The sequence below is a fragment of the Accipiter gentilis genome, chromosome 18, assembly GCF_929443795.1.
Source record: "Accipiter gentilis chromosome 18, bAccGen1.1, whole genome shotgun sequence".
Classification (NCBI taxonomy): Eukaryota; Metazoa; Chordata; class Aves; order Accipitriformes; family Accipitridae; genus Astur; species Astur gentilis.
In genome coordinates this window covers 17,001,048-17,027,558 of record NC_064897.1, presented here as the reverse complement: position 1 = coordinate 17,027,558, position 26,511 = coordinate 17,001,048, and the positions used below count along the sequence as shown (strand labels likewise).

General features: G+C 42.8%; 4 protein-coding genes across 32 annotated transcripts in view; 2 read left to right on the top strand and 2 right to left on the bottom strand.

Annotated features, from left to right (window-relative positions):
* Positions 1-4,017, top strand: part of WNK1 (WNK lysine deficient protein kinase 1) — a 107,348-nt gene extending 103,331 nt beyond the window's left edge. For all 11 annotated transcript variants that reach the window (XM_049822631.1, XM_049822627.1, XM_049822630.1 and 8 more), the window contains 2 exons: positions 461-648; positions 952-4,017. In XM_049822631.1, coding sequence (XP_049678588.1) covers positions 461-648; positions 952-1,266 — 503 coding nt within the window. In that variant the 3' untranslated portion in view covers positions 1,267-4,017. The remainder of the gene's footprint in view (positions 1-460; positions 649-951) is intronic.
* The window catches only part of NINJ2 (ninjurin 2), a 307,674-nt gene that overhangs the window by 180,647 nt on the left and 100,516 nt on the right, over positions 1-26,511 (bottom strand). The window lies entirely within an intron of this gene.
* Positions 5,795-23,945, bottom strand: RAD52 (RAD52 homolog, DNA repair protein). 8 transcript variants are annotated; one of them, XM_049822684.1, is made up of 13 exons: positions 23,252-23,315; positions 22,316-22,364; positions 17,008-17,096; positions 15,419-15,520; positions 14,737-14,830; positions 12,436-12,503; positions 12,056-12,174; positions 11,891-11,966; positions 8,739-8,935; positions 8,393-8,535; positions 7,668-7,748; positions 6,929-7,162; positions 5,795-6,649 (listed from the first exon to the last, which is right to left on the bottom strand). In XM_049822684.1, exons 3-13 carry the CDS (start codon positions 17,092-17,094, stop codon positions 6,591-6,593), a joined length of 1,260 nt encoding a protein of 419 aa, XP_049678641.1. In that variant the 5' UTR covers positions 17,095-17,096; positions 22,316-22,364; positions 23,252-23,315; the 3' UTR covers positions 5,795-6,590. The 8 variants fall into 8 exon arrangements, with proteins under 8 accessions (XP_049678641.1, XP_049678642.1, XP_049678643.1 ...); XM_049822685.1 differs by lacking the exon at positions 23,252-23,315 and adding an exon at positions 22,613-22,630; XM_049822686.1 differs by lacking the exons at positions 22,316-22,364; positions 23,252-23,315 and adding an exon at positions 23,824-23,945.
* Positions 23,655-26,511, top strand: part of ERC1 (ELKS/RAB6-interacting/CAST family member 1) — a 305,485-nt gene continuing 302,628 nt past the window's right edge. For all 12 annotated transcript variants that reach the window (XM_049822647.1, XM_049822646.1, XM_049822644.1 and 9 more), the window contains exon 1: positions 23,655-23,769. The gene's annotated coding sequence lies outside the window, so the exon portion shown is untranslated. The remainder of the gene's footprint in view (positions 23,770-26,511) is intronic.

Genomic DNA, 26,511 nt, shown 5'->3' with positions numbered 1-26,511 from the left:
TAATTTGCTACAGAGCAGCTGGCGATGCTGATTGTACTGCTCCTTATTCAGCATCCAGTGTTGTCCTCCAAGGTGGAATTGACCTGTGCCAATAGTGGTTGCTGCTAATTAAAAGGCATAGGATGAGAATGACATGACTGTACTTGTCATTCAGTGCTGAAATCTAATCTCCTTTTTCCTCTACAAAGACCTGTAGGCTGCTACCATTCCCCTCTTAAGATGACTACTTGCAGCACTTCTTGAAAAGTAAACATATCTATGAGATACTCTTAATCTGAGAAAATGCCTGTAGGATTCCTTGTAGTTCCCACTTCAGTGTGTCCTGGAATTGAAACTTAAAATTAAACTGCATGGCATTTAAACTGGCGCTCTATTGATGTACCGTTACCACAATTATTAAATTTACTAGAGAAGGATGATCTTTAACCTAAGTTTTGATTCCTGTTTTTTGTATTCCTAGGGACCAGCAGCACTAACACAGTCGGGGCTACAGTGAACAGCCAAGCACCCCAGTCTCAGCCTACTGCTATTGCCTCAAGCCGGAAAGGGACTTTCACAGATGACCTGCACAAGCTGGTAGATAACTGGGCCCGAGATGCCATGAACCTGTCTGGCAAGAAAGTTGGCAAAGGGCATAGCAACTATGAGGTGAGATGTAACCTGTGAACATTTATGGTGAGAAACTGTCAGTGTCGTTGCTATCTCATCAGGGTGTCGAACACAGAGTACGGTTGCCACCTAGCTTGGACAACTGCTCCAGAAAACTGTTAGCTATATCTTTTATGTGCAGGATTGTATTGCCTGCTATGGAAGGGAAAGGGATAACTAAAGAGGAGGACTGTGAAATATTCTTCTAAGCATCTGTTGGGAATGGCTTGTGGACCAAGGGGTGAACCTGTGGTTTTTAAGCACAGTTGTGTAACTGTTCTTGGGGGTTGGGTTTTCTTTCAGGGCCCTGGAATGGCAAGAAAATTCTCGGCACCAGGTCAGCTCTGTATCTCTATGACATCTTCCCTGGGTGCTACGCCCATCTCTGCAGCATCAGCTACCTCTTTAGGTCCCTTCACAAAGGCCATGTGCCCTCCGCAGCAGTACGGTTATCCAGCAGCGTCTTTTGCTGCTCCGTGGAGTGGGACGGGTGGTCCAGCACAGCCACCGCTCGGCCAGTTCCAGCCCGTAGGTGCCGCATCTTTGCAAAGCTTCAACATCAGCAATTTGCAAAAATCGATCAGCAACCCTCCAGGCTCCAATCTGCGGACCACTTAGCCGTGCTCAGAGACCGTGCTGGCTAGACCTTGGGACAGGACATGGGGAGGGAGATGGGGCCCTGTATCAACTACTAGTGCTGCAATGAACTGGTAGCTTGCCAGACTGGGAATGAATTTCTCTTTTCCAACCATTGCTGTCAACTCTCTGTAAAGGGAGTTTCCCCGCACACTTTCAAGGGGGAGGAGGATGATCAGCATCCTTATGATGGGACAGTGCTTTTGACCAAGGGGTTCTGCTCTTGCATGGAACAAGAGCTGTGAAGAGAAGTCATAGGGTCAGATAATGCAGTCTTGCTGTAAAATTTCTAGATTGAGGCTGAATCCACACGTGTTGAGGTGGGAGAGCTGAATCCTAGCATGAGGCTTTAGCACGCTTCTGATCTCTCCCTGAAGAACCAAGACCAGGAGAAAAGCTGTCCAAATCCCCCTCCTCTCCCTCTCCCCAGTCAATCGTATCTGGCTCCAAAATGATGGGGCACATGAATGGACTTGCAGTGCAGCCCGTGCTTGATAGGTCATTACTGCTTTAAGTAAGATATTAACAGCTTTGACTGCAGCATTAGAGCAATTTAAATTGTTTAAAAAATTTTAAAAGTTCCCTGCGGACATGTACTTACCATCAGTTTTGATGTGGAAACACTGTGATATATAAATGTTGTTGGACAACAGTAGTTTAAAAATGAGTGGAATATAGAGGGTTAAAAAAGTTAAAAAGAAAAAAACGGGAAAAAAAGCTAGCTATATCCTTATACTTATTGGAGACACTTTAACTTTTTCCTTTGTATTTTCATTGTATTAGATAAATAAATGTGAATGTAAAATTGTATAAATTAATGTACTTGAATACTTGTCTGTTCTCCCAGTATGCTTGCTGGATATTTTAGTGCCTTGGACTTCTATTGCTTCTGCAGTTAGCATCGTCTTCCCAGCAGACCCCCAGGTGGACAGAGGGCAAGTTTAGAGAAGGATGGATTATTTGTACCTAGTGACTGGGACATTGGAGTTTATTTAGTGATACCGTTACTGTTTAGAGTAGGTGTATGGAGGGGGAAGTCATTGAGGCAGCGGGTTGGAACAGCGTTCTGTGTGTTGGGGAAACTTGTCCAGGCGGGCAGATCTGAAGTTGCTGGTGTGACAGGGGCCAGGTGGGGGTGGGACGGAGGGTTATGGGTGAAGCTAAAACGAGACTAACCAATACTGTCTACGGAGGTGGGAGGTCTGGATCAGAAACGGAGAGAGGATGGGGAGAACGTGTATCTTGGGAAAGGCCCAACTTAAGATGCAGTTTGACTCCACCTGCAAAGTGGTAAAGATGTTTGGTCAGGATGTGACTTGAGGGAGAGGTGCCGTTGCTCGTTGGCATGGGCTTGTCTGCTGGGATTGCTTTTCTTACCTTTTTTTTTGGTAAAACCCATTTAAGCCAGGAACAGACTGTCCTGGTGCAACGTCCATTGCCGGCAATGGATGTACTTGAAACAGCCGGCATCAAGAAGTTTCCTCTGTCTTACTTGGAGGATTTACGATTTTGTTTGCTCTATCAAATTTCAAGCTGGTACCAGGACTGTAACTATTTGTCACCTCTTAGTAACTGTACTGTACCTTCTGCTTTGGTCATTCTCCCTTCTCATATTTAGAAAATACTGGTTTCCTCCTCCAAGTAAAAATAATACCAGCCAGTATTTATGTAGTGCTGCAAAAAGCTGTGAAGGATGAGGGCACTGCTTCCTGGTACTTGGGAGTAGCTGATGGGTGTCCTGGAGGCTGGCGCATCACAGATGTTACTTGCCTGCATTTTTTTCTAGGAGCGCTGTTCCCCCAGGGAGTCTTAATAGCGCGTTTTTCTGTCTGCGGATGTTCTCACTCTTTTATTTTTACAGAGAAATGCGCGAGATCCGTTCCTTTCCTGTCATTTTTTTTACAGCAGTTTTGGCAGCAAGGGCAGGTACGGGCTGGAGATGAACGCCTGAGGGCGAAGGCTAGTGGCGAGGTGGCTGGGCTCGAGTCCCTGAGATTTGGGGGTTTATTCTTTGTAACTGAAGTGCAGACTAGAGCTACAGAATGAGGGAGGAAGCTCATGGTGTGCGTGTGGTGGAAGAGGAGGGAGAAAGCAGGGGTCCCAGCGGCTGAAGTGAAACCGGGAACCTCTGCTCTTCCCTCTGAATGGACGCAGAGAAGTTTCCTGAACACACCCAGTGCGAGGGGAGAGGTGTGCTCTGGAAACAGCAGTGACAAACCTGAGGCAGTCATGAAACAAGGGGAATATTCATGGCAGGGGAACCAATTGGCTGGATGCAGCACGTGGTTATTTGATTTTGATCTAATACGTTTGAGGTCGTTTCTTCACTTAAATGTTATGCAAGAACTGGTTTTATTTACCATTGATTTCCGCCCCCCCTCCCCTCCCGCCTCCTGTGGATGAATAACTGAAGTCTAGAGGAATAAACTAATGCTACTGAACTGTTAAATTATTTTGTTTAATATTACACTTTGAGTATCTTTTTCCACATAAAATCTGTTTCTGAATTACAACCGTTTTCTTTACATTATTTAACAATGTACACTGTAAAAAATAAAAATAAAAAAATAAAATGAATTGAAACTTTGGGCTTCCCTGGCCGTAGTTAGTTGTATGTTTTGCACTAAACCCAGGCACTGCGCTTCTTGTACGATTGCGCTTTGTGCTGCAATTTGTTACCTTTGTAGAATATTTAATGAAGTCATTCGAATAAACCAAACCTGCTTTTGTTGAGCTGTGGGTTTTCTTGTCGAACAGCAGGTTCCAACCTCTCCGTCCTCTTCCTGGAGTGATTTAACTGTTACCCAGTTTATCATTTTATCACAGGAAAGTACAAGAAACCCATTTTAATGAGACCCTTAACTTCTCAAAAGCAGCGATCAATAACGAACCTTTGGCCTTTCAGTAGAATACTCTGAAACAAGGTACTATAGAGAGTAACTTATAGAATGGATCCTCTTTGAGAGGAGGGGCCTAAGGGAACGGGAGGGAGCAGGGGCAAAGGGTGATGTATAAGCAGTGCGATTACTTTTATGGCTGAGGCTGTCAAGAAGTTACTGAATAGCAGAGAAACACGCTCGGCTATGACAGTCAGCAACTTGGCGGCTCTCCCTGCTTGAAATACAGGTGCAGCTTCACCAGTGGTTCTGTGCTGCCTTTTGGCACTGAAGCTAGAGCAGGGTGTGCTGCAAGGGCTGGGGAAGCCCCCGTCCCGGGCACAGAAGAGTCTGACCTCCTCGTTTTCTGTTGGGTCCCTCTCCCTCCTCTCTGGGGTGGAATGGAGCAGGGATGGGCACCTGCAGTGCTGGGGAGAAGAAACTTTTTAGTGTAGCTCTGTAATAGGAATTCCATCCCCAAATTTGCGACCATACTGGTAGAGTAGAACAGTGGGACTACTTTACAGGGTCATTCTCAGACAACTGTGGACTTGCAGGAATTATTTGGTATTTCTAAACACTAATTGCTGCTGCATTTCTTTCCATTTTAAGAACGGCTTCTGTTATGAGTCATGCTGCGCAAGGCCTTGAAGGAAAAAAAAGCTCCACGTGTAAGTTTTACTGCCCTTTTCAAAGGGACCAATCCCAAGAGGCATATTGTGGCGATTTCTCTTAGACGAGGCATGGCTATGTTTGCACTGTTTCCAGAGAGTCAAGCAAGCTGATGCAGTTGTGTTTATATGAGACTTTAAACTTTTTTGTTGTAAAAGTTTAGAGCGGCTTTGAATACAGTAATTCTGAATGTCTGCACATTCCCTTCCTAACAGGTATCCGATTTCAGCAGTGAGTGCATGACTCAAACATGTGGTATGTATTTCTTCCCTGAGCTGTTCTGAACGCGGCACTGAATTGGAGAGAAACTAGTATGGTGAAATGTGAAACTACAGTTAATTATGATTTGTCCTATTTTTCCATACTGAAGTCAATCCTTGTTCTTTGTCCTGTTGAGGAGGTAGGTGGATAGTAGAGGATCTTTTAAGGAAAAAAGGACCAATTAAGTGGTGAAGGTAAAGTATGAGGAACATGAATAAAGGCTGAATACTTCAAATGTATTTACATTTAGACGGCTTTAGGAGACTTGACCTCGTAGAGCAGTGATGGCCAAGCACAGGAACAAGGTCCCGTTTCAAGTCTGACATTCATTTCAGGGTTGCACTAATAAAGAGTTTGTGTAAATGTTCCTGGCTGAGCTCTAACTTCCAGTCCTGCAGTATCGTCCTCCTTGTCTCCAGCACTGCACTTTTGAAGTATACTACTGTTACCCAGTTTGAAATACTGCTTAAAAATTCTTCCATTGACCTTCTTACGGGAAGGAAGAGCTGTTGCTTTGCTCTAACCTTTAAAACCCACTTGAAGTTTTCTGTATCCCATCCCAAAGCAAATACAAGGTTGTACAGACATGGTGGTAGTCTCTTTAGCATTCTATTTGTAACTAGTCGGAATGTGTTCACTTCTTTGAGCTTGTTAAACAGGAAACAAGTTGTAATAGTTTGAAGGGTATAGAGGCACAAACAGCTACAAGTGTGGTTTGTTGTTCAAATGTCATGTTTATTTTTATATTGAAAAGGGTTGAAAGTTTATTTAAAAACAACAGTTCAGCTCCCATTCATTTTACAAAGAGTCCAAGCAAATACTGTCTGAGATGCTACATGCAGCTCTGGCAGCAGTCCCAGTGCACTCCTGCCCCTGTGCTGCCCTTCTGGGCAGGCACGGCTCAGTCTGCTGCTGCTGCTGCTGCATGGGAACCTGACACAGCTGAGGAACAAGCCTAGAGGAGCAGCAATGGGCTCTGACTCTGTTTGTGCAGCCACGGGGCAAACAGCTGGGCTGCACGTCAGGGGCAGATGCTGCCACAGCTTCATACCCTCAGCCTTACCAAATAGGCGACCACAGCTTGTGGGCTTTGTCACCTGACCATAACCCACCCTCTCACCATTTTACTGAAAATTTCTTTTCTCTGTGGTGAAATGCAACACTGAGGGAGAAAAAAGCTATGAATTGCATCTCATTTAAAAAAATTCATTCTGTTACCATTTCAGGCAAGTTATGTCTAGCATCAGCTTGTAATATAGCCACAAGTCTAGTGCTGCAGAAGCACAAATCGTTGCTTTTATAGAAAAAGGCATCTGAAACATGCAATAACCTAAAAGTACATTAAGTTCTTGGTGGCTGCATTAAACTCTTCTGTGTTGCTTCACCATAATATACAGGAAAATCCATTAATGCATTAGACTTCCTCACATAATTTGAATAGCCAACTGCAGTCTTCTGATGTAATCCAGTATGGGGGTAATGATACCACCAGGTGTCTTACGTAGGTTCTATTCTCCTTTTCTTCAAGCTTTGACTTCTCCTGTGGGGGTTATGCTCTGCCAAACAGGGAGATACATAATGAGAAATGGAAGTTTCTTAAAGCTTTTTTCTGCTTCTAAAAGTGCTCCTCAATTCTTTCTCTAGCTCTTCCTTGACAGGACAGTTGGATGGAAAAACCAGATAGTTTTCCTAGCCCACTATCACAGCATCTGCAGCCAGGTCCAAGAAAAGAAGAAACGTTTCTCCCACTCCAATTTACGAACCTAACAGTGCTGCTTTTACAGCTGAGAGCCATTATTAAGACAGAACTCGGTTGTTTTTTTGGTAGCACGTACCTGGGGTATGCTGGTTGGCACAGCTGCTGGTGCTCATGATTGTAGGAGATGGCTGCAATGGTGCAGTGGTAATGTGGTAATTCATTCTGTGAGGTGTCCTGCTGCGAGTAGTCATTTGATGACTTCCACGGGGTGTTTCAGGTGTCTGCTGTCCGGCTGATGGGTCTGCCATTTTATGGTCCATTATCATAAGATCAGTGGTCTCCAAGGAAATGTCCCAAAGTTCAGGATCATCTAGAAGGAATGAAAAGGTGATCAAACCAAAGATGACAGTATTGTACTACAGGAATGACAGTAACTCCAGGACCAGCCCACTCTTTTCCTTTGAGTGGTGGCCACTGTGAAAGTTAAACTGTAAAGCATCTTTTATGCCAGTGCACAGCAGGGAAACAGTACTACCCCTTGTGCTCTGGAGTTAAGCGATGTCCAGGCACTGTGGTGTAAGTGTGACCCAAATAGCCACAGTTACGTTAAGAAAAGACACCCACCGCCCCACCCCCTGCCAAGTGTTCTGTTTCTATCCCTTCAGGAAAAGGGTTTACTGAATAGGTGTAACAACTCCACTGAAAAGCCTAAGTGTGGACCCTGCCACTCAAACAAAGTTTGTGTTGTTAAGATCAGACTCATACTCACACTTGCATTATTGCAACCTCTTCAGAACTTTTACCTTTACACTACTCTGAAGAGTTGATTTAAATGCTGATGATTTAACACTCTTACTCATCACTTTTTGGCTGACCTGCAAAGAACTCCTCTTCTATTGCTAGCTTCTGTTGTATTGCTGCTGGAGTGCTGTGCTTTACAGAAGCATCAGATGTTGCTGGATGGAGGTAATGTAAGAAGAGATTAATACTAGAAATACAGAAGAACCCTTTTGCTCCTTAACAGAGCATAAGTCTGCAATGATAAGCAGCAGCTGCCACCAGGTACCCTATTTTTTCCTAGAGCTGGTTATGTTTTGGTAGCAGTATGTGGAATGGTAAGATTCTGTACCTGATGATGGCTGACAAGAGCAACTGCACTACTTTAAAATGGTTGTTAGCCTGTGTACCCCATCCCCAAGTTCCTGCTCACCACACAGCTGTCCAGACTTCCCCATGAGTAAAAAGCAACATATTAGTAGCTAATGCAATGTCTATTTGCCCGCAACCACCTCAGTGAAGTGCTGCAGCCTCAGTTTGTGCAGCATGTTAACGGTACTGATAACAGCCACTGTGCTGCATGAAGCTTTAGGGTGGTTGGAAAGTTGCAGTTTTAATGATTCAGTTTCAGAGCTGACATTCCTGCCACTTTCAGAACATAGAGGGGGGGGAAAGTATGATAATACTCCTTCCTTTGGCCTCAAAGGTGTGTTGATAGTACAGTACAAAAGCAAATGAAACTGGTCAGGCTCCTGTATTGAGGGTAACACATGCCTGCCAGTAGTTATTGTTAAACCCGTCAATTTTTAATGCCAAGTCTTACCCTGTTTGCTGCTAGGAGTAACTACTGGAACCTGATGCTTTTTCTCCATCTGTTCCCGGAACTGCTGCTGTAGCTGCTTTTGTCGCAACTTCCGTTGGTAAGTGGCATCGCACTCAATAGCTAAGGAGTCTGTATTTCTGTCCCTCCCCCCAAATAAACACAAAGTTAAACAGGATTTCAGCAATTAAATTTTATGAAGGAAAAAAATGCATAAAGAAATAACAGCAAGGAAAATGCACTAAACTAGCATTTTATGGAATCTTCCAAATTGGGCTGTCTGTGTGTTTTAAAAGGTACAGTTACTTCTCATACAGCTTATGGAACAAATTTATAATAGCAGTCTCACCTGGAACTATTTGGCTGTTTCTGATCTACTGTCACTTCAGCAGCCTCTGTCTGACCAGGCTTACAATTAGATGCCATCTCACAGTGTTGTCTCCCTCCTGTGTTCTGCCTTTCCAAACAGCTATTGTATATTGCTTTCTCTATTTCAGGCTCATAGTCCTGTCTTTTAGCTTTGACCAAATCTAACTCAGGGGGCATCTAGTAAAGGAAAACAAGCAAACAGTCAGAAATTTCCTTCATCAAGTTAATGAAACATGCACAGGCTTTTTCTATACAGTACTGTTGAAAAATCTTTGTTTGTTTGCCCTAAGTGGAATAGCAATTTAGAAAACTGAAATGCATTTTCAGTTAGTTAATCATTGAATTCATGTGACTTTTTGTTAGTTTAATAGTTCAGTGCTTCAGGGCAGATAGCCCATGTCTTTCCGTAATGTGCTTTCTGCAAACAAGAACAGATGCAGGTGATCGATGCAGAATTCTGCAGCTTCTCAGTCTCACAGTTTTGGCAGTTCCATTTTCACGCTTGTATTAAAGCATGGCAAACCTTTACTCAGTTCTGCAATCATGAGGTCACTGAGGAAGGTACACCATTCTCTTTTTATTAAAGATGGGATGGTTTGGCTCTGTCATTTTACAAATTTGTGGCAATACCACTAACAGGCAACAACCCTGGCAAAGCAGAGATCTGTGCCATCATTACTTGGCGAGGTGTCGCTTTGGATCTGCTCCTACAGTCTAAGTTAGCTAGATAGAACCACCTCGTAGCTCTAGGCTGGCAGGCAGAGTTTGGTAGATCCTAGCACGGTGAAGGCAAGTTTACAATGAAACTCTGTGGGTCAGTACTTGTAAAAGGCTTACTTTTTCCTCCATCAGCAAGGTAGGTTACTGCCTAGAAGCCTACTGCCCCCAACTGGTACAGATCAGGAACTAACAAGATTAAAGTTCGTTTCTGAGGTGCAAAATCCAGCCAGGACAACTTTAATACTGTGAAGACTGCTGTGTTAACATCACAGCATACTTGTAAATTGTGACAGCTCTGAAACAACAGGGTTACAGTGTGGTTGTCACTGATGAAGATGTACATCAAAATTTATTGTCTCCCTCTGGACCAAAGACCTCCAAAAGAGGCATTCCTCCATGGTGTTGGTTACCTCAGAAGGTTCACAGAGGGTAAAGCAACAGCAGCTCTTCTCTTGCAAACTGAAACCTAAGGAGGTAAGGAGTCTGAAAAGCAAAGCAAGATGTAATGTGCCTTCTTATTGTTCAGGAAGGATAAGAACCGTACTTATGGCAAGGAAAATAAGTGAAGTGTTCAGGTACGTATCAGTGGTACATGCTAATTCTTCATACATTCAAGAGCCACAGTTTGCCAGTAGTATCATATCAGGTATTTAAAACAAATGAATTGGAGTGTAGATCTTCCTAAGTTTAATATCTTCCTATTTCTCATCCTCCAGCAACCAAGTCCAGAACATCCTGCTCGCATAATTCCGTTGCAAAATTCAGGTACCAACGCATTATTGAAGTAGAGCAGAAGACATTTGCAGGGCCATTTGTACACGCCTCATGCAGCAAAACACAATAGTGTTACCTGTTTTGCTGTTCTGGGGTAAAACTTTGAAGCAACTGGCAACGGCTAGAAGTTGTCCAGTCTAAAAAGGTTGGTTCATCCTTTCTATCATAGATGCATCTAGTAGTTTGTAGTGTTCTTTTGGGAAGGATCCAAATTGGTTCACTGAAAGTTGAAACCACCTTTAGAAATTACCTTTGCTTGAGACCTCAGTATAAAAACACTGGTACAGAATAATTACTTGTTAACTATTCTAACAAGAACAATGAGGGGTAAAATACAGGTGCACTGTAAATTTTGTTACAAGGACCACGCTGAGTATATTTTCTCTCTAGTTGTTATGTGCATTAGGGCCTAGTAGAGTTTGAATACCAGTTAGTAAAAGGACAAAGCAACTATCAATGCATGTATTGATATTGCTACTGTATGGATTTTGCTTAAAATTAAGTGAAAGTTCCAGCTACAGCAAGCAGCTTTGGTATGTGACCCACCTGGTATTGTTTCTAGGATATCCTGGGTTATGCATATTAAAAACTTTATTTGAAGGAGGAAGTCTTTCTCACAGAAGAACTTCCTATTTTCTGCCAGAGCTCCCTAAAGTCTAAAGAAGGCTCCTTTTCCTTGCTGCCCAGTAGCTAACATATAGGCTGTCCACTTGAGAGACGTCAGCACTAAACGAAATAGCTCCCATTTTGTAGGAATGCACAGAGAAGCTGTACCTGATTTAGGGTAGGTTATGTAGATAATAGATATGCTGTCTGCCTACTCCTCCACCCTGCCTGCAGCCTCTAGTTTTATGACCTAATACAGCAATTTCCCATCCTTTTTTTTTTTTTTTTTTAATTCCTGAAAAAATCCAGTAATGAAAGGAATATGACAAGTAAGTTTGATTTTTAAAATTCATAACAGTAAACTGGATTGTGCAACCACTGACAATGAGAACAAACTGAGAGATGTGTTCTGGTTTTTGCCTTATACAGGGCAAAAACATACAGTAAAGAAACACACGCACAGCCTTGACAGATTCTATTCTTCCCAGGACTTCCATTTCATTTATGTAAGGAATATATACCTTGACACTGGTATCATTGCTGATACACATTTAAAGCAGAAGTGGCTATATGAGAGTGATGAACTGATTTGCTGCAACTGACAGCGTAAACAGCCTTAAGAACTGCAGCACATGGAGAAAATGGCACCTAGAAAGAGCTAGTTTAAACAGTTCAGTATTTCCTGTGGTAACATTTAACCTGCTATGAACATAGATGTATGCATTACTGGCACTGAACAGAGAGACTTAGACAACATGGCCATATCCTTGGGTAGGATACTATGGTTTCTTCACCATAGTAATCTTGCCTCCTGCAAATAGTCAAAATTTAGAGTAGTTGTGGTAAAATGGCAGGGAAGAACTCTGTAACAAACAGTTCACACAAACTAGCAGGCAAAGGCCATTGGTCTCACAGCTGGCAACATTCAGGGATGAGATGCATTGATATTATTATTTGTAATCTTTTTAATATGAAGGACCAGGAGCCGCAGACATCTTGCAGTCCCCATTCTTAACATCCCATGTACTGCACCTGACGTGGAAGCTTATTCACGGCTCGTAGGTAGTCTTTGTCTAAGATGCAGTTCCCAAGAGCATTCCCAAAGCACCTGAGAAACAAGAGAGCTCACTGTGACTGAAAATAACACTTAATTCTCACTTAACTTCTGAAAATATACAAGTACTGATCTTCACTTACTTGAGTGCCCTCTTCAGTCCATCTGTTACTGCCTCCTTTCTTGCCTTTTCTAGGGACAAGGCCTTAGACTTTAGGCCTTCACTGACTCCATACCCCACATCTTCATGGTATGACCCATCCTGCAGTAAAATTTAAAAAATACTAAGTATAAGGGAATTTCTGCACATACAGCATTTCTTTTTAGATTCTGTGCTTTCCTAAGCCTGATTACTCACTCTTAGCTGGTGGTTCTATAGCAAGGTCAATGTTTTGGACACCACTATGTTCTCTGGTGTAGTAGAGTACTCAAGAACCACAGTCTGACCTGTGCATGAACTTTCATTCACAGCTTTAGACAATTGCTCAACTACAGACAAAGCGAACAAAAAAAATCCACTTACCTTAAGCTGAACTTTCACGAATGCACAGACCCCCACATAGAACCTGCCATTGTTGAGGTCAACAAAATCTGGGGGAGGGAAAAGCAACATCCTAAATAATACAAAAGACTTCTGATCGACATTTAGATCTTATTTTGTCCTTTGAGGGCATTCATAAACCTGTACCATATTGCTGAATGTGCCCAAGATACTGTATCATCTTCTATAAAATGGAGCATGACTTACAAAATATTAACTGTAGTTTGAGAATGCTGACTTGCATATATGCTCTGGGCATGTTACATGATACTTTCTAGTTATTAGTGGCTAGACCTGCCAAACACACCCTGCTACTACATGTATAAACTTAGAAAGAAGGAGGAGTTGTAAATGTTACTTCTCATTCAGCTACATATCCCCAATGTTCAAAGCATAACAATTTTTTCAGCTGGAAGGAAAGATTTAAAGTATCAATTTATAAAAACAGCAATGGAAAAGAAACTGTTGTCTACAAAAGTAATTTCTTTCCTATTATATAGTATAAGTCTCCAGTTTGTGAAATTTTGTACAAGGTTTTCTCCCAGACAGGCTGCCTGAAAAACTTAACAGGTTGCAATACAACTCTCAGTCCAGAATCTCTTATCTAGCTTATTTTACACTAAAAGCAATGCTATATAATATACATAGGGCACTCTAGTTAGCAGTCTTGCAAGTCCAATACAAACATGACATACGTCTGAAATGAAATGCTTTGAAGTTCAAGTAACTGTACTCTGGGATTCAAAAGTTCTTCTGTACTCATCTGGTCTATTTGTTTAATTGTTCTGTAAACCTGCTGGAGGTGCAAGCCCTTTTTCTACCCAGGAATTTAAAACCAAACATAACAGAATCCTCTGTCTCTGAATTTCTAAGGAATGACTTGTTATGGTATTATTTGAAAAAGATAGAAGTTTGAAGAATGTCAGTCCTTTCTTGACTAAAAGGGGGGGAAAAAAGTGGTACAGAATAGATGGTAAGCAATGAATTAACTTGTTTTATGTCTAGAACCTACCAGCCTGAGGTAAGAAAAGATTTCTGAAGGCAGGGTGGGGTGAAAGGATGTACATTTAAGCAGTTTTGTTGAGCTACTTCAACAAGCAGTCTTCAGTCTAAGCATAGCAGATCTGCAAACACAGACAATACTACTCTAGTAGAAACTATTTCAGCTACCAAGATGGTAGAAGCTTAAGCTTTGAGATCACCTGAATACCATTTTCTAGAAGAATAACTTTTTCTAAAGCTTTCTACTGTAAAAAAACTCAGAACCAGGTATTGGGTAGCAGAGGAATCTGCAGAAAAAGATGGGTCCCTAAAGATTAGGAGAATATTAACTGAGAATATAAAAATTACAGGTGAGTATGAAAGTTGTCTCAGGGCTGCTGGGTATTAAATAGTTAATTGTAGTTACTCTTGACTGTGTGTTCCCATAGAAATCAGAAAACTTGATTAGAATAGCTCAAGAATAATCATAAACACACTTAGAATATTGACTATGATATATTCCAGTGCAAGATCTAAAAAGAAAACAGAAGCTCCATTATTATTCAGTTTCTCTCATTCTTACCAACTGTCCTGGTTTCAGCTGGGATAGAGTTAACTGTCTTCCTAGTAGCTGGTACAGTGCTATGTTTTGAGTTCAGTATGAGAAGAATGTTGATAACACTGATGTTTTCAGTTGTTGCTCAGTAGTGTTTAGACTATAGTCAAGGATTTTTCAGCTTCTCATGCCCAGCCAGGGCACAAGAAGTTGGCACAGGACACAGCCAGGGCACCTGACCCAAACTGGCCAACGGTGTATTCCATACCATGGGACATCCCATCTAGTATAGGAACTGGGAGCGGGGAATCGCTGCTCGGGGACTGGCTGGGTGTTGGTCAGCGGGTGGTGAGCAATTGCCCTGTGCATCATTTGTACATTCCAATCCTTTTATTACTACTGCTGTCATTTTATTAGTGTTATCATTATCATTATTAGTTTCTTCTTTTCTGTTCTATTAAACTGTTCTTATCTCAACCCAGGAGTTTTACTTCTTTTTTCCCAATTTTCTCATGCATCCCCCTGGATGGGGGGGACTGAGTGAGCAGCTGCCTGGTGCTTAGTTGCTGGCTGGGGTTAAACCACAACACCAACTGCTAAGACACCTGGAAATTCCACATGCCTCTCCCCAGGTTCTTTGAAGTGATCAAATTCTAGGATAGATACCCCGGTCCTTATCTGAGAGACTTTTCCTTCAGGACCTCACAGTCAAACAAAAGGAAAGACTACCCTCAAGAGATACTTACCAACGTTCTGCTGAGTGACTGAATGAGCCCAGCCATTGAAGCCAAACATCTCATTGGCCAGACTGATTACCCTGTGACCCTCAATGTAACAGACCTAAAAAGAAAAGCATATATATATATATATATAAATATAAAAATACATACACATGTGCACACATCTATACATACTTTATTTTAAAGAGGGATTACACACATCGTCTTACACTGGGGAAACCTAGCTAAGTTCAAGGTTCAGATAATGTGAATAAAAGGATGATAGTGCAGCTTTAGGTTTGCCTTCTTCCAGCACCTATGATGGGGGGTTAATATGACAACTAATATGACTTAATCAATGGAAGGCAGAGCTAGCGGGCACTAAAGAAGGCAGCCAATGTTATGTAATGCTTCATACAATCCAGTTCTGCGAAAAAATAAGAAAAACATCTCAATGTTCCACAAATAGATAAATATTGCCTTGTAAAAGAGGAAGCACTGAAAAGTTAAGTCTTTTGTTAAAGTGTAAAAGGAGCCTGTGGCTCAGTAAAAGCCACAATTTATGCTATGCTGACTTTGCTTTCATATCTGCATATTAAACTACTAGTGGGAAATTAACTTCAAAAAAAATCAGGATTATTGTAACTTTTTTTACCCTAGTTTTCCTGGAAAAAACTGAGTTGAAACATCTATGCATGTTTGTTCATACCTTTTGTCCTCCTCCAGCTTGCCGACTGCTGATATATTCTGGACCCAGTCTCTGACGAAGAGCATGCTGGATAGCTTGATATTCACTTGCTGTGTATTGATACTTGACAAAAACAAGGTAAGACAAATCTTCTCACTCTCCCTATTTAGCTCCCTCTCTTCTCCTAATATCACTGTTTTACCCCATTTTTCCACATACAGTCCTTCCAAGAGGTATATGATCCATTTTTAGAATCAGGGTATAACAGATGAGGAAAGACCTCAGTGTGTATGTGCGTTATATTTGTGCATTATATTCTTTTTTTCTCTTACTCTTAAAGTATATGTATACAGGCATTAATTATTGAGCTGTAGCAATTATTTTTCATTTCTCAGAACCATTGCTTTTGCATTAGAAAAACTGAGATAAGCCAGGCCTATTAGTATCCTATTGAAATCTTAATGTAGTCATAATCTTAGTCCAGGTTGCCAGAACACACATACAAGCTTATATTTTACTTCTCAAAAATAAAACATAGTATCACTGTGACCAACAAGAAAAGTGTATGTAAAAACTTCAACAAAACCAAAGTTTAACTTTACTCTACCACCATATGCCATTAGGGCAGGGAGGACAGCCGCTCAGGCAAGCAGTCAAAATAGGAATTTCTTGAGGAGTGTTCAGCAAATTCCCCTCATGCAGGGAAGGTCCTTTGGATAACTCCAACATCACTGGTATCATTGGATAACACCAGCATTGCTGGAAGCCTCAAGTGTTGTAACTTTTGCTCTCTGTCTTAGTAGAAATACAATTTACAATTTGTAATGGTTGGAGAAGCCTAAATGCACGTTTAAGAATTCAAGCACTAAAAAGCTTGTGTTGCTATGCTCTGATGTGGGACAGAACGGAGATCTTGCCTCCTAAATCATAGGTATTGCATATGCATGTATTGGCTGCCCTATCATTCAGCAGAACCCAGAATTCAATAGAGTGTGTGCCATGTAAGTTCCAACGCCTGCCAAACTTCTCCAATTTGTATTTGGTTCTATTTAAACTTAAAGGAATAACTTTGTCTCTTTCTGACACTAGAATGCAAGCCTGTAACCAAAAGGCATAAGGAAAAAGGGAGAGTGCACATGCCAACGCCATATTCAGGAACTATGTATAAATGCCTATCATGGAGAAGAGAATTCACCACCCAAAGATCTGTTCAGTCCAGCTATGGTTTTCTTTTTTCCAAATTATTTTAATTTTTTTTAAATTGTTTTTTAATAGCTGAAAATAGTTGACTTTTCGGAACCGGTACTGAGAATGTGTGCAAGCATGATCCAGGTCATCTGGGAATAAGAGAGAATAAAATGAGCCCTATTTTTAAGGAACAAAATTTAAAAACCTTTTGTGAAGAATCCAGAGCAATTTATTATAACTCGAGGCATGCCCAGGCTATCCTGGAGGAAAACACAATGTACAATTAGGTATAGCATAGCTAGGATAATGGATATGACTGCAACCTTACTATATTCAACTTTAAAATGAGTAAATACACAGAGCAGATTTCCAGAAGCGTAAGCATAAAACTTCTAGTTTCCTCTCAGGCAAAAGGAACTGACCTGTCCGAAGCAAGCAACCGAATTGCTAGTGCTGGAACTATTGCTGCTGATGTAGCTTTCACTGTCTTTCCCTTGACTTTCAGGCATCCCTAAAGATAAGAGGAAAATATAAACACTGAAAATAACAGAACAGTCTGTATGAAGACATGCCAAAAAGCTGTTGAAGTCCATTGCCCAGTGAATGTAACATTATTCTGTAATAGAGGTTTTGGACATTACAGTAATATTATATTTCTCACTCCGTGGAACTGCTGCAGCCCCAATTGGAAATTTGTTTTCTGATGTTGTTTCAGAACAGTCAAAACTTTTCTTCTTAAATATGTTATACTACGTAGGCAGAAATGGCTAGTTTCATCCTAGAAGCAGAGGCACTGTTCTGGTCTTCCATCCATAAAACCAGTAAGGGTGAGCCTAAATTAAATTACATGACAACAGTGAAACAATTATTTTGTTTAACAAACAAATAAATTATTCTTGCTAGAAAAAAAAAATTCAACAGCATCTGGATTGTGCATAAGACCAGAGACTAGAACAAAAAATGAATAATGTCTCGAGCTCTTATTCTGAATATTACACTGGTAACAAATGATATACTCCCCCCCCCCCCCCCCCCCAAAATAATTCCCTCTTTCAGATTCTTCAGTACTGTCTTTCAATATCCATTAATACTGAGACTCTGACAAAAAGCAGAGGCAACTTTTAAAAATTTTACTTATCTATACCCTGACTTGTCAGCCTTGATTTTAGATTATTATTTCGACTGTAATCATACTGTCTTGTGTTATGATGGTATCATATAAACTATGCAGAGTTGAAAAACACAACCTCTAAGAATTTTAAGAAGTTGTACCGATAATTCAGTAGATGGCACCCTTTTCCAAGCCAGTAAGTATCCAACTACCCAGTACTGCATTACCATTCCACCCTGCTGCTGGAAAAGTGTCTTGCTGAGACCTTATACAACAGGTGTGCAAAGGAGCTGCAGCAGCACTTCTATGTAAGCCCATAGAGGCAATCTGTTATTGTATTGGCACAAATACGGAGTACAATTGGTAGTCTATCACTAAGACTTTTGTATGCAACACAAATATAAGACAAATCAATATACATACAAGACAGCTGGACATGTCAAAACAGTTTGAGAAAGTCTAAAATCCTCAGTAGATACCATTGTTTGACAGTCAGTCAGAACCTGGCTAGTATTATGCTTTGCTAATATACTCCAGGTTCAGCACTTTTTTAAAACAAGTAGTTTTTCTAGTTTCTTCTTTGGCTTTCTAAACAAGGAAGCCAAAGTTTACTGAGAACTTGTGAAGCAATTTTCAGAAAAAGGATACTAGTCGTTTCCTTGGCAAATACAAGCACTGGTAATTATACCAGGTGAAGCTAAAATTCTCCTTAATTTTGATTTGCTATAATTATTCATCTTTGGCCCAAAAGTTGTATAATTGTACAGTGTTTAAACATTTGAATGTGTTTCAATCAAAAGTTAGCTGCAATCTGTGGTAAATACATTTGGTTTTGGAAGAGAACAAATAGAAATTAATATTACCAGGAGAAACACTTGTGATTTAAGCAGGCTACTTCCCCTGTTAAACAAAGAGTTGATTGCATTGTGAGGGAGACAAGAAAAATAGTATGTGTGGGGAGTGGCAGTGGGAATCAAAGTTTGAATGATACTCTTCTTTTTTCTCTCTACTCTAAGCAACCTAAATCAGATCTTAATCATTATAAACCCCTTGGGAAAAAACAATGAACGAAATGTGTGCATTTGCCTACATAACCTATTACCAGTTTGCCACAAATCTTTCTGCACAGTAGGTGGGTGGCATTTTGAAGCAAAATTGCTTTAACTGAAACCACTATTAAGTCCTTTAATTTTTTATATGGTGTGCACCATTACCAGTCTAAATTCTCTAAAGAGATACAGCTTTAATGAATCTCTGAATAAGATACGGGAATTGATTCTGAATGAGGAAGTACAGAATTCTGCTGAAAACAGCTTCACATCATATGGTTTTAATCCAACAGATCAGATGCTGCTAGAGAATACTAGCAATATACTTCTTTGCAATAAACAGTTTAAAAAATGTGAGTGGCTTGTATTCAAATTATGTATTATTCTACAGAAGGAGACAGATGAGGCCAGTTTAGTTTCAGGCTTTGCTTGTAGGAACAGTTTGCTTGAGCTGCGAGCCTTGTTTAAACCAAACATTCCATTAGAGCAATGCGGTGGTGGGGTTTTTTTCAGTCGGTGAAGTGCAGCACAGCAAAGCCCTATGTCTCAAAGCAATTGTCAGAGCGTTTCAAAGTGACAGAACTTCAGTTTCAAAATTATTAGAGTAGGAGTTTGGAAGAGAGAAAAGTTAATTCTGCAAATGGAGTTATAAATCTACGCCAATACCAGAGCCAGGAGCTAGGGAAGGCAAGGCACTCCCATTGCTCTGCAGAATATTGTTTCCTCACTCCCCACCCCCTCCCCACAACGTTTTTACTTGCATGAAACATTGATACTGTAGTAGGTAATGAGCTATTGACTGGAGTACAAAAGAGCCTCAAACACCCGCCAGGACCCGGACAGTGCTAGGAGACTGCCTGACTCATAAACCAGTGTTAAAAAAAAAGCTGTATTTTCAAACCACCATTAAATAATAAAAATTAAAGTTCAAATATACTTGCTCTGCATGCAGGATGATAGAAGCAGTTTATCATCAGCTTAAAGACGCCTAGGAATTATAATTTATTACCTCTGTGACTGTGACCATTATTTATTATTTACAGGGAATTATTGTCAGTTTAGCTGGTAATGTTCTCAGAAAGTTTTATCACTGAGAAAAAGCACACACAAAACTACAGGTGTCATACTGTGCTCCAAAACATTACCTTGATAACCTAGAACAGGCAAAGAATCTTAACAGCTTTTACTACTAACATATTTTGATCTTGTTTTTTTAAAAAAGTCAATAATACAAAAGCTTAAAATTTGAACAAATTAGGTACGCAATCAGAAAAATTGCTGTTCTGGGAAACTGGATATGAAATACTAATTTTCAACAGCACTCTAGAAGCAGGTATTTATTTGTATGGTGGTACTGAACTGAGCAGCTGCTGAAAAAAATCTGGGAGTGTACACAAATTCCCAAGTAGGAAATAAACCCATCCTCTAGAATAGATAATCCTGAATTTAGTCTGTTCAAGTACAACTACTACTGTGGGTTACGGCAGCAACACCTTCAACTTTCATGATAGTGTGTACATAACTTCTAATTTTCTAAATGAACACATCCTCACACACCTGTCTACGCTACTGACCATTACTCCAAAAAGAGATTTTGATCCTAAATCACCTATTCTCCTGTCAGTTCCCCTCTGTCTTGACAAGCTCTGTTTTTGTGCCTTAATCCTGTGCTAGGAGTGTCAATTCCCAGTTCTCTTCACATGTAAGGTAGAAGCAGGCAGTTTTGCATCACTTTAAAATAGTTTGCATACCATGAATTGTCTAAGTACTACAACTTGTGAAACCCTCAGCTAGAACATGGCTGTTTCAAGAAATTAATTGTAGCATCACACAATCTGTAAGATACAACTTTAACACACTGTGCACTTTTAGAGAGTTTTTTATTCAACCTCATCCTTCTCTATATGGTAAGTTTCCTTCACAGTGAAGCTTTAGTTTGCTGAGCAAAAGACTTTAACATTCTTTCAATAAATGCAATTATATTCAGCCCACCAATAGCAAACAGCTATGCACGTAGCCAGTGAATGATTTAGCAAGCACTAAAGATAATGCCACGTATTTAACCTAAGGTTCGTATTGCTCTAACACAAAAAATACAAAAAACTTTAAAAATTGTGTATTTCTGTGGAATAGAATTCCACACTTTTCTAAAAATTCCAAACTGTAAGTTGATTAACCTGTTATGCAAAGGTTGCTTTATCCAACACTGAGCTGAGGTGTATATCTTTTAGGTGTAAGATGTTCCTAATCAAAACAGGCCTGTGCTATACCACAGTTTAAAGAGTGGAAAACAGCTTATGTAACTGCTGTGGGAAAACTGCATACAATGTAACTCTTCGGTTTTTACTTCAGATAATATCTCTAGGCAAACAACCTTGATGCCTTGAGAAAAGTGAGGTAATCTTCTGTTAACTTCAACGGAAGAAAAAGATATTCAGTGTTTTATAGGTTAAACAATGAAATGCAGAGGGAAGTCATGAGACTGGATGTCTATTGTAGACTAAAGGTGGTCTCTGATGCTTGCCAATCCCATATCAGAATGGATGGATTCAGGCCACATTCTGCAGCAAAACCACCCCAGCAAGAGAATAAAAAGGTACAACGTAGAAAGTTTGAGCTATCCGCAGTAGTTTAAATATATTTGTTTTCATGGCATATAAATAACAGTATATACCAATTTCTCCTCAGTTACAGCACATTTCAGATTTGACATACCTACAAACAGTCCCACTTATTTCTGTGGAATCTATGTATGTAGCTCCAAACCCAAAATTTAACCCTTAGATTTATCAGGCAGTACTATGTTTACTTTTGGTATGTCTAGGATGATGATACCCTCCTGGCACAAAGCAGGGAACACTAATTCTGGTTACGCTTTTTACTGCTTAACATTTTAATGAGTATAATGTAAAGTTCTTTCTTCCTTATCTTTATACAGTCTTTTCCAACCTAAATGATTCTATGATTCTGGAGACCAGACCTGACAGAAATATTACTCAAATATTGTAAATTATTTATGTGGTTACTTCTTTCTAAAAGCCTGCCAGATTGATTTATAACCACATCATTTATATATAAGCCACTTTAGTCATAGCAAGGAAAAGACAGCAGGCTTTTTAACTCAAGAGTAATGGTTTGGGACTTAAAGGGAAAAGCAGCCTGTCCAACTGTAACTGTAGAAAGCCTATAGTTTTGCCAAATGCAATTACTAGACGAGGAATTAATCCAGGCTGGAATCTAAAACATCTGAACTCTGTAAAAGCTGTGGGAGATCTGTCAAACTGCAGATCATAATAAACATTGCGATTACAGGCACAGATGACACTTCTGGCAGCAAGGCCATACTAAGCTGACAGGCTAATTAAGTTACCCTGAAAAATCTCAAGCGCTCTATTTTTCCGGAGGTTGACACTGTTTCTTTTTAAATGGAAAATCATTTACATTTGAAATTGACAAAATAGTTCAGGTATGGGCAAGCGTATATCTATTTTCATCATTCTGCTTTCTTAGACAGCCATGGGGATACTTTAGGCTTGACAGAAAGGCTTGTATATTATAGCATGCACTTACCTGCACTATATTATTCTTCAGAAAGTAATTTGAAATGGATTCTGTGCTTCTACAGTTGAAAAAGAAGTTCAGGTTATTGGGACCTCAATATATGTCAGGCATCGTAATTGTGAGAGGTCTGAATTACTGTATTTTTTGCAACAAGATATTCATTTAAATAGTGATCATTTTTATATGTCAATAACTAGGTCATTCCTTGTGTACTCTTACAGATCTATCCAATTTACTATAACCTCTCAGTTCAGCGTCCCCCGGGAATAACGGCTCAGGCAGTCAATGTTGGTTTTGGCTACTTACACCTCGAAATCACAAAAAAATCGAACTAGAACGACTCCTGAGCAGGTCCTTTTCTCTATCTGCCTGGATGAAGGCAGGGCTCGGTTGCAGCAGCCTGGAAGTCTTGTAAGGAAGAAGCAGCCTTTCTCAGGGAAACCGAGTTTGCCCACGGTAAGAGTGTCTAGGCAGCAGCGGGGCTGAGCGTACCAGCTTTGGCGTTGCCTTTGAGGGAAACCCACGTTTTTTCGCCCGAGGAGAGTCGCGCTGCCTCCCGCGGCCCCAGCCCCTTCGCGCTCATTCGGGCGGGGCTCCTAACGGCGACTCGCCGCAGCTCCGCGGCCAGGGGATCTCGACCCTCGCCGCCGGCAGGCTGAGGGACCGGACCGGACGGGACCGGCAGGAGCCCCGACGCTGAAGCGGGGCACCCGGGAAGCGGCGGGCAGCGGCCCGGCCCGGCCCGGCCCGGCGAGCCCCGCCTGGGGAGGCGCCGCCAACGGTTTCCCCGGGCGCGCGGGCCCCTGAGGAAGCACCCATGGGGTGGGCCTGTCCGCGGGAGGGCCCGGCTCTGCGCCCGGCCGCGGCCCCGCCGCCACCAGGGGAGAGGAGAGGAGCGTTTCCCGCCCAGCCGGCCCCGCGGCGGTGGGCCGCGGGCCGCAGTACCTGGGCCGAGGGGGGGGGGGGGCAGTCCCCGTCCTTCAGCGGCGGTTCGCAGTTCCCGCCCGGGGAGGAGGAGGCGAAAGGCGGGAGGGACGGCCGGAGCGGCCGCTACGGCGCGGGAGAGGAGTCAAAACGCCTACGGCCGCGCTCGGCGGTGACGCAGCGCCGGGGCTGCTGAAGGCCACGCCCGCGCTGGCGGAGAGGGGGGCGGGGCCCGGAGCAGCCCGCCCCTCGGGGTGGGGGGAGGGCGGTGGGGGGGGGGAAGAGGGAAACCCGGCTGGCGAGCGCGCGCCGTGGGCACGCGGCCGTCGAAAGGCGGGGCTGCAGGGCGCTCGCGTTTCGGCGGCGGTAGGAGGGGCGGGGCTTGTGTGTCTCGCGCCGGGGGGCGCGCGAGGGGCGGAGGAGGCGGAGAGCGGCGGGCGCGTGAGCCGACCTCCCCGGGGGCGCCGCCGCCGCCGCCGCCCGCTCCCGCCCGCTCCCGCCGCCGCCGCGCACCCCCCTCCCCGCGGGCTGACAGGCAGGTGAGGGGGCCTCGCTGGGTTGCGGGGGGTCGGGGGGCGGTTAACGCTTCTTACCGGCCGCTGGGGGGAGCCAGGGGCGGGGCGGGGCCGGTGGGAGCCGGTAGCTGCGGGCGGTCGCCGGGCTGAGCAGGGGCTGCGGCGGGGCAGGGGGCAGGCGGCAGCGGGGCCTGTCGCCGGGGAGGTGCCGCTCAGGTGGGTCCGGGTCCGGCGGCGGCTCCCCCGAGGGCTGCGTGGCCTGTCGGTCGGCCGGCCGGAGAGAGGGGGCGCCCGGGCGCGGCCGGGGGGAGGCGGCCGGGGGGGGGTGCGGGGCCTCGCCCCTGCCGGGCCCCGCGCACGCTGTCACCGCCCGGGGGCTGGGCGGCGGCGGCGGCCCGGCCCCGGCCCCGGCTTCGGCCGGCCCGCGGGGACGGCCACATCACCCTGCCCTCCGGCGGCCGGCGAGCGGGCCCGCGTCCTGCCGGGCATTGCTGGTGGTGGTGGAGGTGGTGGCGGTGGTGGTGCGGCCGGGTGGGGTCTGGTTTTGCCTCGTACGGTAAGTCCGTCGTGCTCTTCCCATGCGCGTTCCGAATCGCGCTTTTCCGCCCCTATTTTCTCAGTCCGTCCTTGGGAAGCTCACGCTTTTGTTGTCTTAAGTCGCATCCTCTGAGGTAATGGTGACCGGTGTCTTCTACCTAGACCTTGCGGCGTTGTTGCATTTTTTATTTTTTCCCCTGTGAGTGCTGAACAGTCGCGTTTCATTTATTTTTATTACATCCACTACAAAGTAAGCGCCAGCTGACACGATGCTTTGTTTCTGAATCTGCTGCCATCCCTAAGCATGTGTCAGGAATTGCTGTCTTTTCCACATCTGTCTCGTTTGTAACGTGGACTACAAATCTTAGTTATGAAGTATACAATTTATTTTATATGGAATGTTGCATGCATGCTGGAAGTTCACATTATGGTTCACGCTGACATCCTGTGAAATGGTTTAAAATTAAGCCCCAGTGGAAATGGGAGAGATTAGGAGATATGAAGAAAAGACTTAAAGAGATACCTCTGGAGATGGTGGTGGGGGAAAGCAGCACGGAGGCCAAGAGAGTGAAAGCAAACGGGTAGAAATAGGATTGGTTTGAAGAACAATGTATGTTTAACACTTTATCCAAGCTCATTTGGGGCGCACGTTGATGTATGCAGGATGGTTGTTGCTGGATAATATGTTACCTCAAATCCAACAGGTTGTAACCAAAAATAGTTGTCTGGTTTGACTGAAAGGTTGTCATTTTTAAGCAACTCAGCTAGGAACGGTAACCTCCACCAGCTGCCTGCCCTCCTTTTTTTCCCAGAGGTTACTGCATCTATAGCAGTAGGTGGCTGAACATACAACTCCTGAGCTACTGTGATCCACAGCCTGTATTTTGTGTTGAAAACTGCAGCAGCTCAGATGCGTGCCCCAATTCAGGGTCACTTATGAGTCAGCACCCTTACAGCCATATCAAATAAGATGGAAAGAGAAAAATCACTATTGTGCCCATGCTAGTATGAGCAGAGTTGGTAGTACGTTAACTTTTTTTTTCAGTAATGAAATATTTGGACTAAACCAGTAGTTATTAAATAACTGAGGCAGCTGTACTGAATGTAGTTCAGTTCCAGAGGCATAGTTCAGAACTTTATCCCAGAACAGCAGTTCCCTGAATAGTCAAGTGTTTGACTTTACTATATCATCTAGAAATTTGGAATTGTTTGAATCTACTAAGCTGCAAGAGGGGCTGCATCTAGAAAAAGCTTGGGATCTGCTGGGTAAAACATGAGTTTGTCATAATGTTTGATATAATTTGAACTTTCTCCATGTTTTCTGGGAAACCAATTTAGCTGTAATCAAACCACTGTAAGGATGTTAGCAGGTTTTCTTCAGTTTAGGTTTCTGTTATTTGGGCTATATTAAACCATTGTGTTTTTCATAAGTCTTAGCATTGTTTCTTTGATCCTGTCACAAGCTTTTATGAGATTCTGTTTGCATGACTTTTCATCTCTAACATCTGGCTAATGGCCTGACTGGCAAAAAAGAAGGTTTGGTATTTACATGGCCTGTACCTTTTTATTGACGTGCAAATCTTGGTCATGAAAGAAAAGTAGGGGGTTTTTTTTCTGAATCTGCCACTTTCTCAGTTTCTGGTAGCGGTTATCTGTGTTGCTGTGTGAATAGAGATACTTCACCATGCTATTGTAACCAGTGTGCGAGTTCTTTGCTAGTATTCCTTATTTTGTGAAGCAGGATACTCTCCCGTTGTTACCCCTCCTCCCGTCACCCTTCACTGTTTTCAAGCCTATTCCCCCCAAAGCCTCTCTTGTGTGAGAGGTTTGTTACAACACTTACCTGGCGAAGCCACTTGAAAATTGTAGTATGTTTAGAAGGTCTGGCTTGTTTTATCCAAGTATGGTATGCTCAGAAATGTATGGATGGATGCATGCCCTCATGCAGCTTTTTAAATAATCAGACCAACTGCTAGAATTAAGAAACAATAATATGTGTTCTTGAACCTTGCTGGCTACTCTGCTGTAAGAACACGCTGGGTGATGAGGATGCTATGAATTAGTCCCTGTTTAAGCCAAGAGTTTAACTCTGTGGCATGCAGTGGGCTGCCTTATGGCAGTGGTAAAGCATGAGATCCTAGAAAATCCAATGCAGATTTAGAAAAAGTGATGTTTTCTAGTATGTGGGTTGTGTCAATATCGTTAATGCAATTCTGTTGTCAGGGCGAG